The 23,710-nt window shown below is 45.4% G+C and overlaps 1 protein-coding gene across 13 annotated transcripts in view; it reads right to left on the bottom strand.

The window, feature by feature from the left end:
- Positions 1-23,710, bottom strand: part of rabgap1l (RAB GTPase activating protein 1-like) — a 160,566-nt gene that overhangs the window by 14,128 nt on the left and 122,728 nt on the right. For 6 of the 13 annotated variants that reach the window (XM_030372873.1, XM_030372870.1, XM_030372868.1 and 3 more), the window contains 4 exons: positions 16,561-16,704; positions 12,573-12,614; positions 6,366-6,494; positions 552-644 (listed from right to left, as the gene is read on the bottom strand). In XM_030372873.1, the coding sequence (XP_030228733.1) occupies positions 552-644; positions 6,366-6,494; positions 12,573-12,614; positions 16,561-16,704 (408 nt within the window). Of the gene's footprint in view, positions 1-551; positions 645-2,517; positions 2,892-6,365; positions 6,495-8,359; positions 8,738-12,572; positions 12,615-16,560; positions 16,705-23,710 lie in introns of those variants that run through there. The other 7 variants (XM_030372871.1, XM_030372866.1, XM_030372863.1 and 4 more) reach the window with 7 other exon arrangements.

The raw sequence follows: 23,710 nt of genomic DNA on the forward strand, positions 1-23,710 counted from the left end.
TTCCAATAAAGTATTCTGTAACATCACATAATACATTCTATACCATCCCTATGATTACCCACAAGTATTTATTATGTAGTATTTATTATGCTATACCAGTGAAGTTGTCAGAGTGCTAGCAAAATGCTAGCATTATTGTTATGCTAAAAATATCTGAACACCGTATTCTGTCTGTCTGTCTAGGCTATAAATAAAATATCAAACAGAAGCTACATAAGCCAATAAGTTGTTTAACAACAATATACATAACCACACCATTCCTTTCAGAACTATACATGTGACGCGTACAGGATGCACAAATATTGAATATAAATCAGAGACCATTTCCAATAGAAAAAAGCGACCAGGAGTGATTTTAAAACACTAAAAATAGCTGCCTCCCCCCTCACAATATTGACAGAATCACAAATAGACGGTATCTAATAATAGCATTTCCCTGAATCTTCAGTTCCTGCTGCCACTCCATTTAGCATGTGCTCACTAGTTCTTGGAAAAGTTACTCTGCATACCATGGGACCGCTTAGAGCAGTAGGTGTGTTTGTGTTCTGTACCTGGTAGCGGTCTATGGGGTCCTCCTGCTGTAGCTGGCTCACTTTCTGGGTCTGGTACTCCTTCTCATACTTCTTCAGCTTCTTCGTGGGAACCTGCAAACGACAGACAGACAGACAGACAGACAGACAGACAGACAGACAGACAGACAGACAGACAGACAGACAGACAGTGAGGAGACAGAAATAAAGACTGCTGTTTATAGAGAAAAAAAATCATTCTGAGTTTTGGCAAACATAAAAAAATATATATTTATCATAGCACTTTTATCTGGGTCTTATCTACAACTTCATTATACACATTCTTTAGGCAGGTATAACTGCTATCCCTCAGAGGTTAAGTGTTGCCATGGCACCCGCTGATTGTTACAGGTCCGTCCCTGGGGGGAGGGGCTCCGGTCACATGACCCCTTTCCCCTGGACTCTGCTCTCTCTGTGTGTCTGTGTGTCTCTGTGTCTTGCAGGTATGTACAGGGCCACAGGAGCAGTGCGTAGTTAGCTCTCTTATAGTAAGTAATTTAGAAAGTGCCACAGACTTATCTCTCAAAATGTTGCACCAAAGTGTGGAAGTACCAGAAATCGTGACATTAAATAACAATAAGAATGATGTAAGTGAATGTGCCGAGTCACTACAGCACAAGAGCATGGATAGCGCTGGACTGGGACCAACGCGGTCCATTTCCTTGTCTACAACAAACAAGCTGCGAAGCTGATTGGCTGAAAGGGGCCAAAGGAGGGCGGGGGATAGAATAACTCTGATACACTACGGAAACGGGTGAGAGACAGATGACTAGAGAGCGAGGGACAGCGACAGAGAGAGGGGGTAGATTGAGGTAAAGAGAGTGAGACCAAGAGGGAGAGAGGGATGTAAAGAGAGAGACAGAGGGGGAGAGGGATATTTGCTTTGATGATGGCATCAGTATTTAGTAAAATCTGCCAAAATGTGCAGATTTCGGTCTCCCTTTCTTTAGCTCAGTTGCAATAGGAACCTGGTGGCAGGCAGCATTGGTTGTTGTAAAAGTAGCAACGGTAGGGCAATAACGGGGTGAGGGACGAGGACATGGAATTCCAAGCCACTGCCCCACCAGCGAACTCTTACAAACTAAAGCCAATATGTCTGTTTGAGAACCTACTTACAGAGCAGGTTCCACGGTACTAATATCTATCCAAGACCCTACAGCTGAATACAGCATCACGTCGTAATATACTGGCACTTCAAATCGCAAGGTTTGGTGATGAATGCTAGCATTCATCACAGCTACAGGCATCTATGTTACCACTTGGATACACCTGTGTGACAGTTTGCTACTGTAATGATTTAAATCTCAAAGCAACAAGTTACTAATATTTAGGTCAGCGGTTAATGCATAATGTATAAGAACCACCAGGAACGTCTCTGGAAAGTGTTCTCATGTTTGCTTGCAAAGATGATTTGATAAAAAAAAAAGAAGCAGATATCCTATTTTTTGGCTTTCAACAACACTCTCTTGCACACCAAACACATATACACACACATACACAATGCCATTGACTTCAAAATACAACTATAATTGAAACTAACTTCCATGCTCACGCACTTGCACACACACACAAATCTACCCGATCTGTTACATGCCGGGAAATATGACAGAGAGACACCGACATAAAGAAAGAGGCACAGAAGGAGAGACAGATAATAATATATATGAAGAATTATAGATAGAGTGGTAGATAGGGAGAGAGAGGTACAGAGAGAGAGCGAGAGGTAGTGAGAGAGCGAGAGGTAGAGAGAGAGAACGAGAGGTAGAGCGAGAGAGAGAGAGAGCTAGAGAGAGAGGTAGAGAGGTAGAGCGAGAGAAAGAGAGAGAGAGAGAGAGAGAGAGAGAGGTAGAGAGAGAGAGAAAATAGTAAGAGAGAGCCAGAGCGAAAGAGAGACAAAGAGCTGGATGGAGAGTGTGTTAGAGAGAGGTTAGGCAGCAGGCAGACCTACCCCAGGCCAGTGCCGTTTGGTATGTGCCAGCATGTTCACCAGCACATCCTCCTCTACCAGCTGGTTGAGCACATGGGCATCGTAGGCCACACTGATGGACACCTCCTCCATCATCCTGACCCCCGAACCCCCCCTCGTCACCTCCACACACTGCCTTTACTACAACTGAAGAGCCCACCGGAGCAGAGAGGAAATTAGACAAGATGTGAGAGGAAGAGTGGAGATAGGGATGGGATTGGTCGAAAAAGAGGAGACGAGAGAATAGAGGAGACGCGAGAGCGACCGACCGGTTTTGTATGCGAGCGGAGACGGAGCTCGACTCAATACAGCCTCAAGTCACGCCCCTCTCCTCCTTCCCTCCCTGGGGGACGTAGGGACGAGAAAGAGAGAACAACAACATCACCTCTCTCTCTCTCTCTCTCTCTCTCTCTCTCTCTCTCTCTCTCTCTCTCTCTCTCTCTCTCTCTCTCTCTCTCATCGAGCGTGACGTGTTTCCTGGGCGTATATGTTATCCGAGCACTGCTCTCACTCAGATAAGCTTCAGTTACACTCAACTGCTGTGTGCTTTGAAACAGGAAGTATCCTGTTAGTTGGATCAGAGTGACTCTTCATATCGAGCGGAAGGTCCTGAATTGTTGGGCTGTCTTGGCTGCTGCTTGCGCCGCCTGGCTGATTCAGGTCTACACCTGAGGGTGTCACACCAGTCGTTTTTAAACTGCCAAATATGCCAGCCTTTTACCCGGCATGGTCAGCACGTTAACACTGACCGAGGTAATATACCGGCTTGATTTCGCACCCCAATTTCCCCTCTCGAACCCTTCACATATTGGGGGTTTCATTTGCATGTAATGCGATAAGACGGCATCGCTGTACCAGGGGCGGGACTTGGGTAGAGGTGTTGCTTCGTTGTCTCTACAACAGAAACAACGCAGAGACATCAACATGAGTTCTAACTGGACTTACTGGAGAGACGGTGAAATCCCCAACTGCTGACCATCATGGGAGAGAAGTTGAGGCTTTTGTCGGGATGAATAATATAACCTCTCTCTCTCTCTCTCTCTCTCTCTCTCTCTCTCTCTCTCTCTCTCTCTCTCTCTCTCTCTCTCTCTCTCTCTCTCTCTCTCTCTCTCTCTCTCTCTCTCTCTCTCTCTCTCTCTCTCTCTCTCTCTCCAAATTCCTTCCCATAATCCCTGGGGTCTGTGGAGCGGAGGTGGCAGGAGTTCCCGCTCCTGTAAGCTACTTAGGCCCGGGTGAACTCGGCTTGATGACCATGCCGCAAAATATGTCGACTATGTAGGAGGTGAACAAGGTTAGAGGTACACGGCCTAGCTTATTTTAAACTTTGAGGAAACATTAATTAAGTTCTCTACCTTGAGTGAGAAAGATAATGAAATAATGACGAGGACGAAGCGTATACACAATCATTAACCGTTACCCAGAAATTTTAAATCACAAATCATAGTTAACTTTTATTTTTAAAATTAACTATGATCACAAAAAGGTAAGTAGCTTGCAAGTTACTGAAAGCGATCCCATTTCAACAATGATGACGTTTGACTACAGCTCTCTGCATTGGGACTTTTTCCAGCCAAAATCAATAACAAACTGGTTAATGATTACAGCGTTATTGATCAGCTGCATGCAGAAACTCATCCTTGGCAAAACTGTCTCTCTGACCATAGTCACAGCCCCGATCAGTGATATCAAATACTGTCTTCTCCTGTCCTAATTGACCTCATATTCTATCCTACAGGATATGAGGTCACTGTAGGACATGTGAGAATGAACAGATTTCCACCAATGAGGCATCACAATATCATTTGTAGATGGGTGGATAATTGGATAGGTAGTGCGGGGTGGTGTGGGAGACACTGCATTGATTAAGTATTTATAATCTATAATACAACCAATGAAACAAGCCAATGTATACACGATACTTTATATTGCATCGAAGCCCACACACACAAGGTTCTATCTCAGGCCCCGTCCACACGAAGCCGATTTCATGGCGAAACCGCAAAGGTCTTGTACGGTTCGGCCTTCCGTCCACACGAAGCCGGCGAATCCGCTGACCGAAACCGCAAACTTCTGAAACCACCCTCGGAGGTGGTTTCAAATCTACCCGGTTTCGTTTTGGATTCGTGTGGACGCCTGAAACCGACTGAAACCGTAAACCATGACGTCATCGCCCCACCCCTCGACCCTCTAGCCAATGACTGTTAAGCCCGCGGAGTCTCAGAACTCACAACAACAAGGATTTCTGTAGCAGAAGCAGCGCCCCTTATGGGCCAGGCATGTGTACTACAGCGTTTCTACAGATCTACCCGGTTTCGCTTGGCTTCGTCTTTACGGAGATACTGCGAAACCGGATAGATCGAAACCGTAACGGTTTCGCCTGTTTCGGCTTCGTGTGGACGGGGCCTAAATCTCAATCATTTCCATGTCTCTGTTCCTCATGGTTTATCTAATGGCCACACACAAACGCATATACAGTAATACTACAGTTGATTATGTCAAGCAGTGTTAAGAGAGTGTGGGCCCTATTTTAACGGTCTGAAACGCAAGTGAGAAGCGCCAAACGCAAGTAGCTTTGGGGACGGTTCTATGGCGATGATAACGGCGGATAAATTACTCTAAAAAGGGTTGCTCTGAAGTAGCCTAATTACACGTAGGTGTGGTTTGGCCGTAACTTGCAATAAACCAATGAGAGTGCCATCTCCCATCCCCTTTAAGAGCCATGAGCACATTTGAACCTGACGAGTTGATATTTTGAAGGCGCGTTTGCAGTCTCCGATGAGACAGATGCATTCCCACATGGATTTCAAACTTCAAATGGCTCCGTTTATAGCCAAATAATATGACCTAATTCACACATGGAATAGTGTTTCTTACCAGTATTGTAAACATTATCGGTATTGACTTGTGTTCCTCATATGCCTGTGTCCCCCCGTTAATATACATTGCCATGGACTGTTTGGTTTGCGTGTGTTTAAAGAGAATGATGCACACATGCGCATTCATTCATTCTTTTACACATACGCACATGCGCATCCGCATTCATTCATTCTTTTTAACAGTCACTCGGCATAAAACTATGTTTTCTCACGATCAAATACTTATCAATCCCAAAAGTTATGGGCTTGTGCACGATGTCTGTGTCAAGAAAATATGTGTTTGCTGTACGGTGTTTGCAGATGCATTGATTTAAATACAACTTATTATCGCTGTATCAGCTGTTTTTTCCCAAATAATTTAACCGACGTTATCATTTACCCTAAAACAAGATTTTGTTTTGGAAGGCTGGGTTATAGCCTACTTTGCTCGAGTTTATTGTTGTTATTATTATTATTTAAACGCATGGCATAGCCTACCACAGTGTAAATTCATGCAGCCCCTATGAAATTATATTTTTTCCCACAATCCACATCATCATCATAATATTTCAATAAGGCGTTTGCATGTTTGAACTGTGTAAAGCCTACTGGTGTGTAAGCTTATGTTGAAGTTCAGACTTGCCATTGTACGTCAAAATAGCAAGACCAACTGCTCTATCCGCTAGTGCACTTAGACCAGGTATTTGTTGGTCAGTTGCGCAACTGCTTTATCGAACTGTAAGATAGCACCATGTATCATTTGCGTCGGAACACCCCTCTGCTTTTCGGCAACACGCCTCTCAGGGCAGAAGTTTAGTGGCGCGAGTTTGCTGCGGGGGAAATTCAGCTTTGCGCCGGGTGCAAACTAGCAGCAATACATGCGTCGGTTTAGAAAGTCACTTGCACTGGGTGCAAGATAGGACCCTGTGTGTGGGTGGGTGCGTGCTTGCGTTCGAGGGAGTGTGTGTGCTCTACCTTGATGTTGCAGGCCTGCTCCATGAGTCTGCGAGCATTCTCTGCTGCTCTGTAGCGCTTGGGAAGCTGCACTCTGAAGAACTTTAGCGCTCCTTCAAAGTCCGCTTGAAGTAGGTCCTCCTTGGACGTCTGAGAGAACAAAGTAATACAGTTTCACCTTCAGTCTGTATCCTCTTTTGTTGAACCAGATCCCTGTGTGGATTCTATCTGTAACAGATCATAGTGTTACCTGTTGAACCGGATGATCAACCACTGCTCAATCACAGAGTGACTGTTAAACAGTGGTGTATACTATACACCACTGTTTAATAGTCAATGTTGTTTGCCAACACAAAAAGTGATATCGGAAATCGGTATCGGTAAACCAGTATCGGGAAATATCGGGATCAGATCGGGAGCAATATGAAAATATCAGAATCGGATTGGGAGCTAGAAAATGAGATCGGGACATCTCTAATGTATAGAGTACCTGAAAACCATACTTGAGTAAAAGTAGAGATAACTCACTGGAAAAATTGTGGTTTTATGTTAAAAGTCACCCATTACAATGCCACTTGAGTAAAAGTCTTAAAGTGTCTGACTTTACCGGTAAAATAAAGTATCAAAAGTATTTATCTGATATTGCATTTAGGCTTAACTCAATAGTCTCACGATTCAACATGTTTGATGAATTAAACTCCCTGTTTAGAACTGAATTCCAGTTGCTCCACTATATCTTACCAATTAAAAAAAAAGGGAAACATCATTGATCGCGAAATGTGTCGTTCTCTCGGATGGATAAAAAATGTGGTACCCAATTCAACCAAATACCCTACAGTTGGTGATAAGGGTAGCACGCAAAATCGAACAGGTTACGATCGTTGAAATGAAAATTAAAATGTATTGGAGTACTCAGGACATCGTTTCTTTGTAATTGTAGCCCAGAAACTAAAAAATATGCGTATTAAAAAAACTCAGTTAAAGTACAAAGTTGCCCAAAAGATAATGTACTTTGTACAGTTACTTCGTAACTGTACAAAGTATTATACACCACTCAAGTATTATACACCACTGCCATTAGACCTGATCACAGAGAGTCTGTTGAACCACATCCTAGAGCGACCATTAACCCAGATCACAGATCAACCGTTAAACCAGATCAGAGATTGTTGAAGCAGATAACTGAATAGCTTGCAAAGAATATCACAGAGAGACTCTTGAACCAGATTATACCAGATCACAGTGACTACTAAAACAGTGTCTGTTGAATCAGACTAAACCAGATCAACATATACTGCCTGGTAAACCAGATAACAGGGTGACTGTTGAACCAGATTAAACCAGATAACAGAGCGTCTGCCAAACCGGATCACAACAAGGTTTCACCATCACTAAAATAACTACTGTCTACTCTACGGCATCAAGAAGGTGAAAATAAATCCAACTCCAGACACCAGACATAACAAATATCACATTTGGAAAGTAGATTAGGACCTTAAACACTTCCCACATCCTACAATGGTTTATAAAGAACAAGCACAAGAACAGTCATCCCAAAGACAGAGGCAGTAGGATTATAATGAGAATTTTGCCAGAGCAATGGATTACAATAAACACCTACAGGAGTGTGGTGCCGAGACTATGTGTGTTTAAAATGATTCCTGATTGATGTTTGCTCTATCCTTCTTCTCATCGTGACACACCATCCTGTGACACCAAATCTAGACAAAACATCCTTTTCTTTCACACATTTCGAAAACAAGTATTGGGCAAGCTTCCTGAGGCTATTATTTCCAATAAAGGTGATGACTCCTAAAACAACACCTAAACTCTCAATACAGGTTATTCGATCGATATCTTACAACCAGACAAACCAATAACAAGCAGAAACAGACCCCAGCCTTCCCAAGAGACGGCGCTGTTTCTCAGGTTGATATTTTTGAAGTGGTGGGTCAGAACAGAACATCAAACATGGAGTTGACATGGTAGAAACTAACAACCACAACCGCCCTCACCGCCAGCAGCTTGGGAACGAAGAGACGGTGACCCATGCCCAGGAGGCCCATCACCCGGCACACAGACTCTGATCCGGCCTGCCCAGCCTGGGCCCCATCATCCTCCGCTTTGCTCCCACCATCCTCCAGGGCCAGCTGCACCGCAGGTGGTGTAGTGCAGGGGGGAGGTGTTGGACAGGGGGTGGTTGAGGAGGAGGACAGCGGGTCCCATGCTGGGGCCAGAGTGGCAGCAGTCGGTTCCAGCATGTCGTCCGAGCGCCCCAGAGGCTTCTGGGAGTTGTGGTCGTGAGCCAGGCTGACAATTGGGTTAGGGTTTGGAGTTCAGCAGGAGTCACATGCAGGGCAGTTAACCCAAGTGGATGCTTGTAGAACCTGTGTGGTCCTGAGCTCAGGAATCCTTATGATTCAGTCTGGCCTCTGCAGAACTGTGGGAGAGGGGGGAGGTCGGTTGTCATAGTCCAGAGATCTGTTGGCATGGTAACACCACATCCTTAGCATCACGGGTCGGATTTGGTCCTGTCATGATTTATAACTCCCAGTAGGACATACTGGGCAGGAAGCCCACGTCACAAGAACCTGTAACTGCTCATCCCCTCGCTCCTACCTGATAGTCCCTCTTATTCCCTAACCGGCCAACCTGTGCTTAGCAACAGAGCTGCTACACCAGTGGGCAGGTGAAGGACACTGTTATGCCCCAGTTAGCATGACCCCGTTATAGCCATGCTTTGATAATAAGGTTAGCTCACAGGAGTGGACAGGAGAATGTCTTGTTTTTTAAGTACAACCAACCAGGTCTATTGGTGCCGTCTTGCCTGCTGATCTAGGAACAGCTAAATCCTCTCCTCTAATGGACACTTAACTGATGGATGGAGGAAAGAGATTCAGAGAGTGGAGGGACATACCGAGTTAAAGGGTAGAGATGGAAGGATAGAAAGATAAAAAAACAGAAGTGAGACGGAGAGTGGGAGAGATAAAGAGGGTCACACAGAGAGCTAGTTTTGTTTATGACTAAATTATCGCTTAACAGCATCAAGGGTCGATGAAAAGGATTTTGACAAGGAAACACAAAATCTCGACAGGCGTGAAACACTCAGTATCCAGTGTATGTTTATGAGCAGGCCCTCCACCTCTCCCTTCAGCCCTCTTCTCCCTCCTACATTTGGGAACTTCGCAAACCCGTCCCTGAGAATCCTGATAGCTCCAGTGGAAGCTAAACAGATCTGTGTGTGAATCAGTCAGTCGAGTGGTTGTCCAGAATGCAGCAGCTGGGGCGAAGGCAGAGGAACCACAACAGCAGTCTCTCTTTCTCTCTGTCCAGCTGAGGCATGTGATGCTAGCAGCTAGCGGTGGGGCTAAGTAGCAGCCTTGGGGCCCTTCACTCCTCGGCTGAGGCAGATGGGAGGCGGCACAGGAGGCTTAGAGGAGGCAAGAGGAGAAAGGATAGAATCGCAGAGGTAGAGAACAGTCCACAGGCTAGCTAACTATTTAGCTAGCAATACGACCAGTCCTGGAAGGGAAAAAAGGCCTCCCATCACTGGGCTTCTATTGCACCTTGGCTAACAGCTAAAGTCTAAAGGCTAATACTAACGTAAGCTAATGCTGCTGCTAACGCATAGCGGGATGGTGTCTGGTAGAGACGGAAAATGAGAGGAGGTGAGGCTAAGGCATAGAGAGAGAGATAGAGCAGGGATAGAGAAAGAGAGGGGAGGAGAATGAGAGAGAGCAGATGAGGCAGGGCTGAGGAGGGGGGGCGGGTGGTCTCCGGGGAGAATGCCGTCATGCCTGGCCAATAGGAGAGAGGCTGTGGAAGCCCCTTTCTCTCTCTCCCTCTCCTCCACTGTCTCCCTCTTGCCTCTCCTCAGTCTCCCTCTATCTGCTTTCGCTTTGCCCTTTGCTCCCTCCTCCCCTGTCTAATATTTAGAGATAATGTACAGCAAAATCAACATGTATCAGGGATATTTCACGATAATGACCCGCTCGCATTAACCAGCTTATAACACAGCTACCTACTAAAGAAATCGAAATTTTTACATGAAATATAATTTCAATTGTGTTCTATTCAAAAATATGAATTTATTGCATCCACTAAAGAAAAACTGTGTTTTACGGTTGGCAATAGTGTCCATAGCAACGGCCTTTTATTATGTTTGCAGAAATAACAGACCAGTGTATTTGTGAGGCCATAACTCTCATCAGGAAACCGGTGGATTCGGGTAGGAAATGACTCCTTAGCCCAAGTGAAGGAGTTCAAGAACCTTGGGATCTTGTTCGCGAGTGAGGGTACGATGGAGCTTGAGATTGGCCGGAGAATCAGAGCAATGGTGGCGGTATTGTGTTCATTTAACGGCACCGTTCTGACGAAAAGAGAGCTGAGCCGCAAGGCAAAGCTCTTGATCTACCGTCGATCCTCGTTCCTAACCTCACCTATGGTCATGAGGGATGGGTGGTGACCGAGAGGAAGAGATCTCGGGTACAAGCGGCCGAGATGAGTTTTCTCAGGAGGGTGGCTGGTGTCTCCCTTAGGTATAGAATGAGAAGCACAGCCATCCGTCAGGAACTCGGATTAGAGCCGCTGCTCATCTGCTTAGAAAGGAGTCAGTTGAGGTGGTTCGGGCATCTGGTAAGGATGCCCACTGGGCACCTCCCTAGGGAGGTGTTCCACGCACGACCAATTTGGAGGAGACCTCGTGGAAGACCCAGGACTAGGTAGAGAGATTATAGCTCAACACTGGCCTGGGGATGCCTCGAGATCCCCGTCAAAAGTCTGCTTGAGCTGCAACCTGACATACACATTTATATTAGGGATACACAATACCCGATAACATACAGCTCCTAAAGGCCGATACCGATACCGATAACACACACATATGTATGATCATGACCTAAGATCATTACATTAATACTATGAACAAACCCAAAAACCTTTGGGGTTTTATTCACAATGGATGCCCGATCGGTGTCGCTCAGACATCAGTAGATCAACGGGGGGGTTCAGGGGGGCGGGCTTGCAAGGGGCAGGATATGACGTAGGGTCGAGGTTCGCAAGAGGCGGGATAAGGACGGCCCCTGTCACTCAGGTGCGTTTTGGCCTGAATGGGCAGAATTCCTCGCGATCATAAATATTGCTGCAGCGATGCATCATATATTCCGTTGCATCCACAACATCTGTATCAATCTACAAAAGATTTGAGCACGAGGTACAGACAAATAGAAGAAACCATGAAGAAGAAAGGCGTCGCGAACGACTGCGTTACCAGAGAAAGAGAGCGTATATTTTTTGCTTAATTTCACATCTAACTAACACTGGGACAAATGTAGTTGACTTCTGTGTTTAACTGAGAAAACAGGGAGTGGAAGGCCGGGACCATATAATGGTCAGTTAACTGTTTTCAATAATAATTGTTACAAGAGTAGCGTATGTGTGTGCGCAGGAATGGCAGTGTGTGTGGGTGGTCGAGCGAGGAGAGCGAGCGGTAGCTTTGGGCAGTTTAGTTAAGTAATGAACGAGTCCGGTTGTGTCTATGCAAATGTGTACTGTAAAGTTAGTGAAACTAAGAATAAAGTACCCAGCCTGTCAATAATCGGCGGCCGCTTCATTCAGACCATATTCCGATGACGTAATAATTTCTGTTATCGGTCCGACATTTATCGGCCCGATAATTATCGTGCACCCCTAATATATATATAGATATACATACATACACATATTTAACAAAGATTCGCCGAAGGCGAAGTGATTAGCGGGGAATAGGGCTATTCCCCACTATTCACGGAGCCTGAGGTGAATAATTGTTTTAGTATACCCATGAACACTCCAAAAACAACAAAAGATAACACTTTTTTTAATAGCGGTTTGTTTTTATTAGCGTGATGAGACAACCGTCACGTAACATCCCGAGTTTGAGATATCAATCATGGGATATTGCCCAATATCCCGAGATAGCGAACCAATCAAATTGAGCCATCTTAGGAGGTTCACGTGTAGCATACTAAATATACACACACACACACGCACACACACACAGCGTGTTCTAGCTTCTGAAACAGTGGTTGTATTAGCAGATTGCCGCCACCAGTGTGAGACAGGTTGTAACCAACAAAGACAAACGCTTTCTGTCTGAGCCTGGGTGGCCCATTCAGATAGAGATAGAGACCTAGACCGTGGACGAGAGACAGAGAGATTGAGTTTTTTTAAAATGTATTTAATACCAACCTTTAGAAGAGCCAGGGCTACATTAAAGATGATGTTCAAACCCTTAATGAGAGAAGAGAAGAGAGGAGAGGATATGTATTAAAAACAACAGCAGACCATCCTGTGAATCACATATTGTGTTTTGATGAAACAACACATGTTTTTTTTATTATGAATGCTTTCAATGTGTTAATATTAACCCTTTCACTTTTAACATCCTACTTAAAGCTAGGGTAGGTAATTTATTTTTGAAGCATTGTGTGTGATATTTGTTGAATTCACTTCACCATCCGACATCAATTAATAGAAATAGAAGAAATCTTAGCCTGAGCCAATCTAACTGTGCTCTGCCCATGCACTCATTTCGCCTGAATAGTTTCTTCCACAGGACTAGGCCAACCTATTGCTAAAGCGAGTGAGCCAGTCATGTATTTGGGGGATTATCTTTCAAGCAGGCCTGAAAGGGCGGGCGGGATTGTTTTGGTTGGAATCTTTAAAAATGTAGTATACTCTGGACAAACTTAATTTGGACAAACCAAATTTTGCTAAAACAAGGACCAAACTTATGAAAAAAAAATATGTGAAAAAAGTGTGATATTGCATTATGTCATATTGTTAATAACCTTTGATCACGACTGCCTTTCTGAACTAAACGTGTTTAAGTATCCAAGTGAGAGATGTACAGTGAGATCAAGGGCATCTGAAGGGCCATACCGTGGCAACAAGTTGGTCTCAACAGCGGTGGACCAATGCAACTGTAAAAGATTAGTATTTAATTTAAAGCTGATTTACCGACTAAGAGTGTCATTGTGCCGATTATAAAAGCACCTGTTTCTGGGAACAATGATTAAGGTTAGATGTTCAAATTATGGAACTTACTATTATGATGATTAGGCTATATGTGGTTTATATTTGTAGGCTTTAATTAATTTTACTGGCCAGATAATAGGTTGGATAAAAAGAAGGAGACACGTACAAACAATATCACAGACAGAAGAAATGACTGGCAGGCAGATGGTCAGACACACAAATAGAGGGACATACCAGCAGACAGATGTACAGACCGATAGAAAGATAGAGGGACAGACATAACATTAACATTTAGCCGACGGTATTATCCAAAGCGACTTACAATGAGTACATGTCAGTAGAAAGACAAACAACTAGAGGGACAGACAGACAGACAGACAGAGGGACAGGCAGACAGCAGCACAGACAGACAGGAAGATACAGGGACAGACAGGCAGAGAGTATGACAGTGGCAAACACAGACAGAACGAGAGATACAGAGAGACAAAGGCTAAGACATGCAGGCATGTAGGCACACACTGAGAAGGAGGGACAAAATCATGTCAACTCTGCCCGGGAACACCCATCTCCCCTGTTGCCCTGACAACCTATCCACATGGCAACTCAGGGCTAAAAATACCCTGACAGTTCTATAAATAAAAGCCGGCGATGTGAGCATCTCCACCTCCAGGCCGCTAGATGGCGCTGGTAGGCTGAGATCCCTGTATTTGTGTGTGTGGGTGTGCGTATTGCTGGGTAAAGGACTGTGTGTGGTTTGGATCACGTGGATATGTGTGTGTGGATGTGATGATGGGTGAATGAGTGTGTCTGTGCGAATCTGTGTGTGCATGGTTGGCAGGAAGAATCTGTGTGTATATGTGGGTGGGAGAGTGAGTGAGTGAGTGAGTGTGTTGTAAGCACGAGTGTGAGAGAAACAAAGAAAGGAAAAAAGGAAAGAGAAAAACAGAAAGAGAGAGATAGGGAGAGAGACTGCGTTGCCAAGCCCAATCCACATCACACATTAACCTGCGGCACTAAATGACAGAGTGAGAGAGAGAGCAACAGAGCGACCAAGATAAACAAGGGAGAGATTTTCACATTTTATATTTAATCTGTTACTAATTGTCATTTGTAAATCATTCACTCTGTGCTTGCCAATGTAAAACAACATTTTTCTGCGCCACAAAGATCGTGTCCAAGCCTCTTATAGTCATTCTATTCAATAAAGGGCTGTGTGTTTATCAGCAGAGTTTAAAGTGTTAGTGATCCAACTGATTCAAAGAAGATCGAAAGAAATATGTTTTAGTTAGTTTTAGGAATGAGGGGGGGGGGGGGGGGGGGGGGTTCACAATGGCTATGACCCAAGCCAACTTCATGATACTTTTAGAGAGATGCTGTATATGAAATGTGCCACACACCATAGCGTTATACTATAAGTATCCGTGTTGCTAACCTCACTTGAACTTCGACATTAAATAAACTGCTGCTCAGACATAGCTCCATACATGGGTGACGCAGTCAACCACAGCCCAGACAGATCTCTGCACGTCCACGCACACACAGCCGCTGGTCTCCCTTGGTCGTGACGACGAAGTGCCTTGGAAAAGGCACGTTGGGATGTTACCTGCGTACTAGGGATGGGCGTGAGGAATCGATTACTCGAGTACTCCTCGTTACAAATGAACTCGGTTGGTGGACAGGCAAACTCGAGTTTGCATATACACACAAACAAAGTTTTCTGAAGCAAATGTATACATTTTCTGTCGGCGCCACTAACACATGACGTGGGCACAAAGAAAATTAAATGCATCCATTTCCATGGCGCGTTCCGTGCCGTGTGCAGGCACGCCAGAATTCAAAAAGTTAAGAGATGGCGGTTAAAGCAAAGCGCAGCGAAGAATTGAAATACTTTAAAGAAATAGGAGATCATAAGGTGAAATGTAAAATATGCCAAGCAAAATCGAGCTACCCGAAAGTACTATGCGGCAACATGCTCCTGAAACACAACGGTGAGTTCGGGAAAGCAGACCCGCAGCAACGGTGAAAGTGAAAGTGTGTCGGCTATTTTCACTGCCGCAAGACGCAGCTGTAATCCCGGGCGTGTAGAGAAGATCACAACGCTGAGTATTTCCATAGTCCATTTGCTGCCGTTTTATTTGCAGCTTTAAGTTATTTGCAATGGTTAGGCTACTTGTTTCGTTTTTTTTTTACTTTTACAGGCCTTGGTTCGACGTGATTTAAATTGTGAGACGCATATTTATTTTTGTAAGGAAAATGTGTTTTGAACGTTTGCAAAAATAAATAATGAATACTCTGATAACTCTGACTGTTTTGATGGAGAATAAGCATTACATGTTTGGTTGGTAATATCGCCGTTCATCATCAGGCCTATTCCTGCTGCAGATGCGTTGCATTCTAAAAATAGATTTGATTTAACGAGTACTCGATTGATCCTCGAGGAATTCCTTCGATCACTCAAGTTTGGAATTTACTACTCGTGCCCATCCCTACTGCGTACCAAGCAGCTTGGTACGCAGGTAACATCCCAACGTGCCTTTTCCAAGGCACTTCGTCGAATGTTCACGTAGTGTTGTGACTGGCAGAAACATAGTGTTTTACTCCTGTTTGCTCAAAATGAGGATGTTATTTCAGTAAAAGTGCTAAAATGGTAATAACTATGATGACAATAATATAAGACATATAACCACATAAAAATAAACGGTTTGGAGTTGAATTGTTCTTTAGATGCTCCTTTGAGGATAAGTCCCCAAAAAAAACACTAGTGAGTTAAATACCCCCGAAAAGGTTAGGGTTAGGAGAAGGTAAGAGAGGTGGGAGGAGAAGGGAGGAGGTATAAAGTAAAGGCAGGTTAGAGGAGGAGTCAATGGGAGCAGGTGAGGGATCGAGGTCAAAGGGGCAGGGGAGGGAAGAGTTAGGTAGTGAAAAAAGTAATTCCTCAGAAGAGAAGGGGTAGGATTAGGCAGGGAAAGAGAAGAGAGAGGAGGAGGAGGAGGAGGTTAGGGGAGAAGGATATGAGGGGAGGAGGTAGGGGGTAAGAGAAGGGAGTGAATCAGTATCTCATCATGCGGTTCACTTGCTGAGAAAAAACCTGAGAAACTTAATTGTCCTGCCTGAGGGCGAGCAAGCCTCTCTCTCTCTCTCTCTGGAACACAATGCAGAGTTGTTGAGCTGTTGTGTTATTATTGTATTGTTGTGTTACCTCAGACAGCAGCAGGTCTGTGATATGGAACACCATGCAGAGGGGGAACTTGGCGGTGAAAAGGGTGAGGAACCACTGGGATGCGTACATGTGGGCTTCCAGACTCAGATCATGGAAGTGAGCCCACAGGTCTGGAAGCTGCTCCTAAAGGAGGAGACAGGAGGTGCCAGGAGGAGGAGGAAGGGTGTTAGCTTACAGAGAACAGATTTTCTTTCAATGTTCACTCCTTCCATATCCCTGAAACTGGCCTCCTTGTCATTGCTAAGATGAGGTTCAACACCTACGAATGGAGACCTACGATCTGAGAACTACGATCTCAGAACTTTGACCCGAGACCTACGACATTAGAAATATGACCCATGACCAGTGATCTAAGTACAAGTCTCATCTCATCATCTCATCTTCATCCGCTTATCCGGGGTCGGGTCGCGGGGGGAGCAGCTCAAGCAGGGGGCCCCAGACTTCCCTTTCCCGGGCCACATTGACCAGCTCTGACGGGGGGATCCCGAGGCGTTCCCAGGCCAGTGTTGAGATATAATCTCTCCACCTAGTCCTGGGTCTTCCCCGAGGTCTCCTCCCCACTGGACGTGCCTGAAACACCTCCCAAGGGAGGCGCCCAGTGGGCATCCTTACCAGATGCCCGAACCACCTCAGCTGACTCCTTTCTAAGTAAAGGAGCAGCGGCTCTAATCCGAGTTCCTCAAGGATGGCTGAGCTCCTCACCCTATCCCTAAGGGAGACGCCATTCACCCTTCTGAGAAAACTCATCTCGGCCGCTTGCACCCGCGATCTCGTCCTTCCGGTCATCACCCAACCCTCATGACCATAGGTGAGGATAGGAACAAAGATCGACCGGTAGATCGAGAGCTTTGCCCTGCGGCTCAGCTCTCTTTTCGTAACAACGGTGCGGTAAAGCGAACGCAATATCGCCCCCGCTGCTCCGATTCTCCGGCCAATCTCACGCTCCATCGTACCCTCACTCGCGAACAATACCCCGAGGTACTTGAACTCCTTCACTTGGGCTAAGGACTCATTTCCTACCCGGAGTAAGCAATCCACCGGTTTGCTTACACCGCTAAATCTGAGTCATGGCCTCAGATTTAGCAGTGCTGATCCTCATCCCAGCCGCTTCACACTCGGCCGCCAGCCGATCCAGTGAGTGCTGAAGGTCACAGGCCGATGATCCAATGAGGACCATCATCTGCAAAAAGCAGTGACGAGTAGGCCTGTCGCGATATGCAGTAAATCAATTAATTGAGCGATAAATTAAAATGAGTGATAATTTTTTGCCGGCCGCAATAATTTCCATTCGCACTCTTTTTTTCAAATCATTGCTTTATTGGCCTAATCTGAGAAGAAATCTATGCCATAAACAGAAATATTATAGGCCTTTATTACACGGGTCTTCTCAATGCCGTGGAACGCTCCGTTCACTTGCATAGATAGTCCGGTAACTTGTCAACCCCAGCGTCTTCGTTTGCTAAGCAACGTCAACGTCTTTGAAGGACTATTTCTCTGCTGATCAACACTAGGAATGCTGCTAATGAAGAAATTGTAAAAAGACACACCATGTGAAGTTATTTTTTCGTCTTGGCAAGTAGCCTTGTAATAAGCGGGATGATGTAGTATAGAACGTCGCCGGTCATTATCTAAAATAAGCCCCTTCAGGGTGAAGCAAGACACCTCGGCTGCGCGTCGGTCGCCTGTTCGCCCTGTCGTGGGCTTATTTTCCCGATAGTGACCGGCGTTCTATGCATTATATATATTTATATACATTATATATATTTAGCAGGGTAGGCCTAAGTAACAAATGTCGGGTTGAAATCGGGCTCCGGTTCAACACCATCATCCCACAACAACTTATCTGTAAACTGGTCCAGCTGGGGCTCAGCACCTCGCTTTGCAACTGGGTGCTGGACTTCCTCAGCGAGAGGCCACAGACAGTACGGGTCGGCAATAACACCTCGAGCAGCATCACACTCAGCACTGGGGCCCCCCAAGGCTGTGTGCTCTCGCCCCTGCTCTTCACCCTGCTGACTCATGACTGCACACCAACCTACAGCACCAATCACATGGTGAAGTTTGCGGATGATACCACTCTGGTGGGTCTCATCACTAAGAACGATGAGACCAGCTATAGGAAGGAGGTCAACCTTCTGACCATGTGGTGCAGCAACAACAACCTCCTGCTGAATGTCAGCAAAACTAAGGAGATTGTTGTTGACTTCAGGAGACGCCACACTGAGCACCCACCACTGACCATCGATGGTGCGGCAGTGGAGCGAGTGAGTGGCACAAAATTCCTGGGGGTGTACATCAGCGACGACCTCTCCTGGACCACCAACACTGCATCACTGGCGAAGAAAGCCCATCAGCGCCTCTACTTCCTCCGAAAATTGAAGCAAGCACGAGCCCCCCCATCAATCATGTGCACATTCTACCGAGGCACCATTGAGAGCATCCTGTTCAGCTGCATCACCGTGTGGGGCGGGAGCTGCACTGAATACAGCAGGAAAGCCCTGCAGCGCGTGGTTAACACAGCTGCAAAGATCATCGGTGCCCCACTCCCCTCCATGCAACACACATACAGCACTTGCCTCACCCGCAAAGCGACCAGGATTGTGAGCGAGGCCAGCCATCCCGCTCACAGTCTGTTCACCCTCCTGCCCTCTGGAAGAAGGTATCGGAGCCTGCATGCCCGCACCACCAGACTCAAAAACAGCTTCATCCACCAGGCTGTCAAGAAACTAAATTCTCTCCCCTCTCTCCCCTCAGCCACATCAACAGGGCTGTCAGTAAGCTGAGATACCCCCCCCCCCCCTGCTTTCTGCCTTGCTACACTGTGGACTAACTGTATTTGCAATATTACTATTACTATTACTAGTTTAAATACACACCATACAGACTGAAATTGCTGCTATTATTTATTTATTTATCTATTTAAAAAATGCACTACTACATGACTTTTTGCTGCCAGTATTGACTGCCTCTTTGCACAAATATTTTTACTTATTTTATTCATACAGAACTCCTATATTTTATGTCATTGTCTATCTTGTCTATTTTTAGTGTTGTCTCGTATATTTGTGTTTGTGCCTTTGCACTTGTTATATGTTCACCGCGGGATAGGGGGAAACGTTTTCTCGATTCCCTCACATGTCTTGTACATGTGAAGTGTTGACAATAAAGCTGACTTTGACTTTGACTTTGACTTGATAATTACAGGGCACAACGAGTAAACCCCCTCGTCAAGTGTCAGTAGCCGCGTTGACATGGACACATCTGTTCCGCATAGATTTCTATGTGGAACAGAAAATGATCATGTATACGCCTCATTCGGAATACAATTATCTGTTCGGCATAGATTCTATGCCGAATAGAAGAGGTGGTGTAGTCCGTTTTAATCGCCATGTATGCACTTATTCCGAATAGATTGGGGTTTAACTTAGAGTAGCCGCAGTAGTTCGCAATTGGTCCACTGAGCTCCGTCGGTACTTTTAAGCACACCGAACTTCACCGCTGTCAAGGAAAGTGGATTTATTGCCTGATTCACGTCTTTGTTATCACTCCGTAAAAGTAGTCCGGTAAGCGTGTCAGGTTGCTAAGCGACGGGACATGGGTGTTTATTAATGACGTGTTCGCGTATCGTAGTGTCCGCGCGCGTCCGAGGTAACTGTAAATGAGTAGGCTACTAGTAGTACTTTTGCAAGCTGAACGTTAAAATACTTCTTAACTTAGAGAGATGGCAGCTGCAGTAGTTCGCAAATGGACCTTCGAGGATTCCTGGTCACTAAATTCCTGTAAGACCACTCTCTCCCACCAGTCTTGGCTGCAGACTCGCATCCAAATTCCTCTTGTTTGCGGCGGAGCTTAAGGTAAATATAAAGATCTGACGAGAAATTGACGTTGCTGCGCTGTCCTCCTCCTTCTTAATTGAAGGAGCAGGCAGAGAAAAGCTCTTTCCTGCTGTGCTTTCATTAAAATCAAATTTAAAATCCGCGATAGTGATAAGACATCCATTATGTCGCCGCCGGTCCAGAGATGCGTCAGGTGTGCGCGAGAGACAGAACGGACACTTTTGTTACTGCCATGTATACAGTAGCCTACATTCGGAACACATTTTAAGAACAGATCTGTGCCCGACCGGGCTCCGTGGCAAACCCGGCCACCAGGCGCTCGCCATCGAGCCCTCCGTCTGGGCCTGGCTCCAGACGGGGGCCCCGGGCTTCCTCCGGGCCGGGTCACATCTCCTCTTCTTCCATTATTCATTGGAGTTTTTGAACCATTCTTAGTCTGGCCCCTCACCTGAGACCACTCTGCCATGAGAGAGCCTACCAGGAGCACAAGGCTCCAGACTACACAGCCCTCAGGTTCACAGGGACACGCAAACCTCTCCACCACGATAAGGTGACGGTTCCATGGAGAGGCTAAATACAAGTATCAGAAAAAATGTGTTCACTTAATGTGTAATTTCCCTCTTTTAAAGGGACACTGTGTAAGGATTACTCCCATCTAGTGGTACAATTGTATATTGCATTCAAACTAATGGTGCTCGCTTGTTCAAAAACTACGGTGGGCAGTATGTGCCAAGAAGCTGTATCATGACATCCAATACTACCTCATCGAGTCATTCGAGTGATGATGAGGTTCGTTATTTCAAACAAATTTCAAACTGCATTGAATCATTAGTGTAAGCTAATGATGTACGAGTAATTATTCCTCGAGCAAGATAGTGAATTATTTCAGTCATCATTCACGGTGGCTCAGAGTGAAAACGCGTTTGCATTTCCTGTACCACGTAGTGCTTTTTATCCCTCTCGGCAGTTCATAGACCGGAAGAACATGAAAGCCTCCATGAAGCTTACCCGTCCTATGTAACTACATATTAATTATTCTTCGCTCAGGAGGATGAGTGAGATTTTTGGCAGAGATAATTTTACACCCATGTGGCCATATTTATGAATGAATACGTTGATTTGAGGTAATAATTACTTAAGATATTACACAGTGTCCCTTTAAAAGGTCCCATGGCATGAAAATCTCACTTTATGAGGTTTTCTAACATAAATATGAGTTCCCCTAGCCTGCCTATGGGGCCCCAGTGGCTAAAATTTGCGTTTGTGTAAAACGAGCACTAGGTATTCTGCCCGCCTTTGAAAAAACTGCGGCTCAAGCGCGCTGATTTGGAATGTGGTCCCATATGTCGTCATAAAGGATCTAAGCTCCTCCCCTTTCTCTGCCATGCCCGCCAATGAGACACGGCCCTGCGAGCGCCACGTATGTGTGTGTGTGTGATTACACACCCTGCAACGCAAGTATTTGCTGCTGTTGGCGTTATGGCGCATAACCGACGTCTCTTATATTTCCACACCGAGGCTGTAGTTGGGGTTAACTCAGCCATGGTTGAGAAGGAATTGGGGGAAAGGGACTTTGGCTTTGACTCCCTGAAGAACATGAACTGCGACATGCTGCCTGCCACCGGTTGCCGAGAGGCACCACCGCCGCAAAGCACCACCGCCTGGCAGAGGGCAGCCGGCAGCAGGCAGCGTGCGGTTCAGTCTACTTCAGATTGATGTGGAAGTGGAAGAAGCAGAGACGTCGGAGAACCCAACAAAGTCGTTTGCGATTCATAATATCGTCTGGAGGCGCACACAGCTTTTGGCCTTGTATAATATGTATTTAATGATATAGATATCTATGTATTATATGATATTATTTAGATATTATTATTAAGATATTATTATATTATATTAGATATTATTTAGGCAGTGGTCCCTCGGCAGCGAGGCTCCGGCAGGAGACCACCGCGGTCAACAATCACGGGCAACAATCCCTTTCTCCTCCATGTCGTGGTTCATTCTACTTCAGATTGATGTGGACGTGGAAGAACCAGAGACGTCGGAGAACCCGACACGGTCGTTTGAGATTCATAATATCGTCTGGAGGCTCACACAGGTTCTGGCCGTGATAATTAAGCAATAGATCACGACAGGCTGTGGTATGTGCTCATTATACCACTGTTAAGGGGCGTTGTCCGGCCCCGACGTGCAGCGGAGGGCCGGCGACCCCCTTCACAGTGGTATAATGAGCCTCCATAATAGCTCCAATGAGCTATTATGGCAAAGCGAAAGTCATAGACACACTACATTTAAAAAGAAACAACAAGAAAGTCAAAGTAGCTGTTTTATTGAAGAATACAAAAAAGTAGTCCCTCCTGGCTGCCTTCAAAATGCACGACGGTCGCTATGCAACACACTTTAGCATCCCTCCGAGAGAAGGCTCCGCTAGAGCGGTTTGCCGGCAATTTATCCTATGGAGCAGTTCACTCGCCGTGTGCCTTAACTTTCGTTAGTCTCTCCATCGCCTTGCTCACTCCCGGACTAACAACATTTACACCCTCTCCATCATCCAACATATGTTTTACTTTGTAACTGTTTCTACTTCCAGGCGCGGAGTGATATGCAAACTTTCACAAAATGATCGGGCGTCATAGCAGTTATGTATACGCTCATTATACAACAGTTAGGAACCAATCAGATCGCTGGATTTAGGCCCCCCGTTGTATAATATATATTATATGATAAAGATATGTATAATAATATATTATTTAGATTTAGAGCTCCAAGACCCTGTGTGTTCTAGAATATTTACAGAACACGGCTAAAGGCTGTGTGTGCCTCGCCATTGCGATACAGCCAATGTAAAAAGAGCACATGGTACCGTGGCTGGAAGCTGCTCAGGGCCACACCCCCACCCTCCTCCTTGACCCACCTCTCTCCTCCTTATTTGCATTAAAGCTACAGACACAGAAATGGGGCATTTGAGGAAAGCTCAATGTGCGACTGGCTCGTAGTGGCTGTAATTCTGCACCACGGCTGAAATTCGGGAACGTAACTGTTAACCGTGTTGCACCAAACTTTAAACCTGGTTTAAACATAGTTTAATATTAATCCTGGTTATATTTAACCCTTTGGTAATCTCAGTTTAAACTAACAATTCAACTGAGATAAATTTAAATCTGTTGCACCAGCAATTTGAAACCTAGTTTAAACCTGGTTTAACAGTTATATTCAAACCACCTCCTGAGGAGGTTTATGTTAGGGTTATCACCGTTTTCTTGACAACATGGCTGCATATCTTCGCTGGATGG

This window comes from Gadus morhua, chromosome 12 (genome assembly GCF_902167405.1).
Source record: "Gadus morhua chromosome 12, gadMor3.0, whole genome shotgun sequence".
NCBI classification, from domain to species: domain Eukaryota; kingdom Metazoa; phylum Chordata; class Actinopteri; order Gadiformes; family Gadidae; genus Gadus; species Gadus morhua.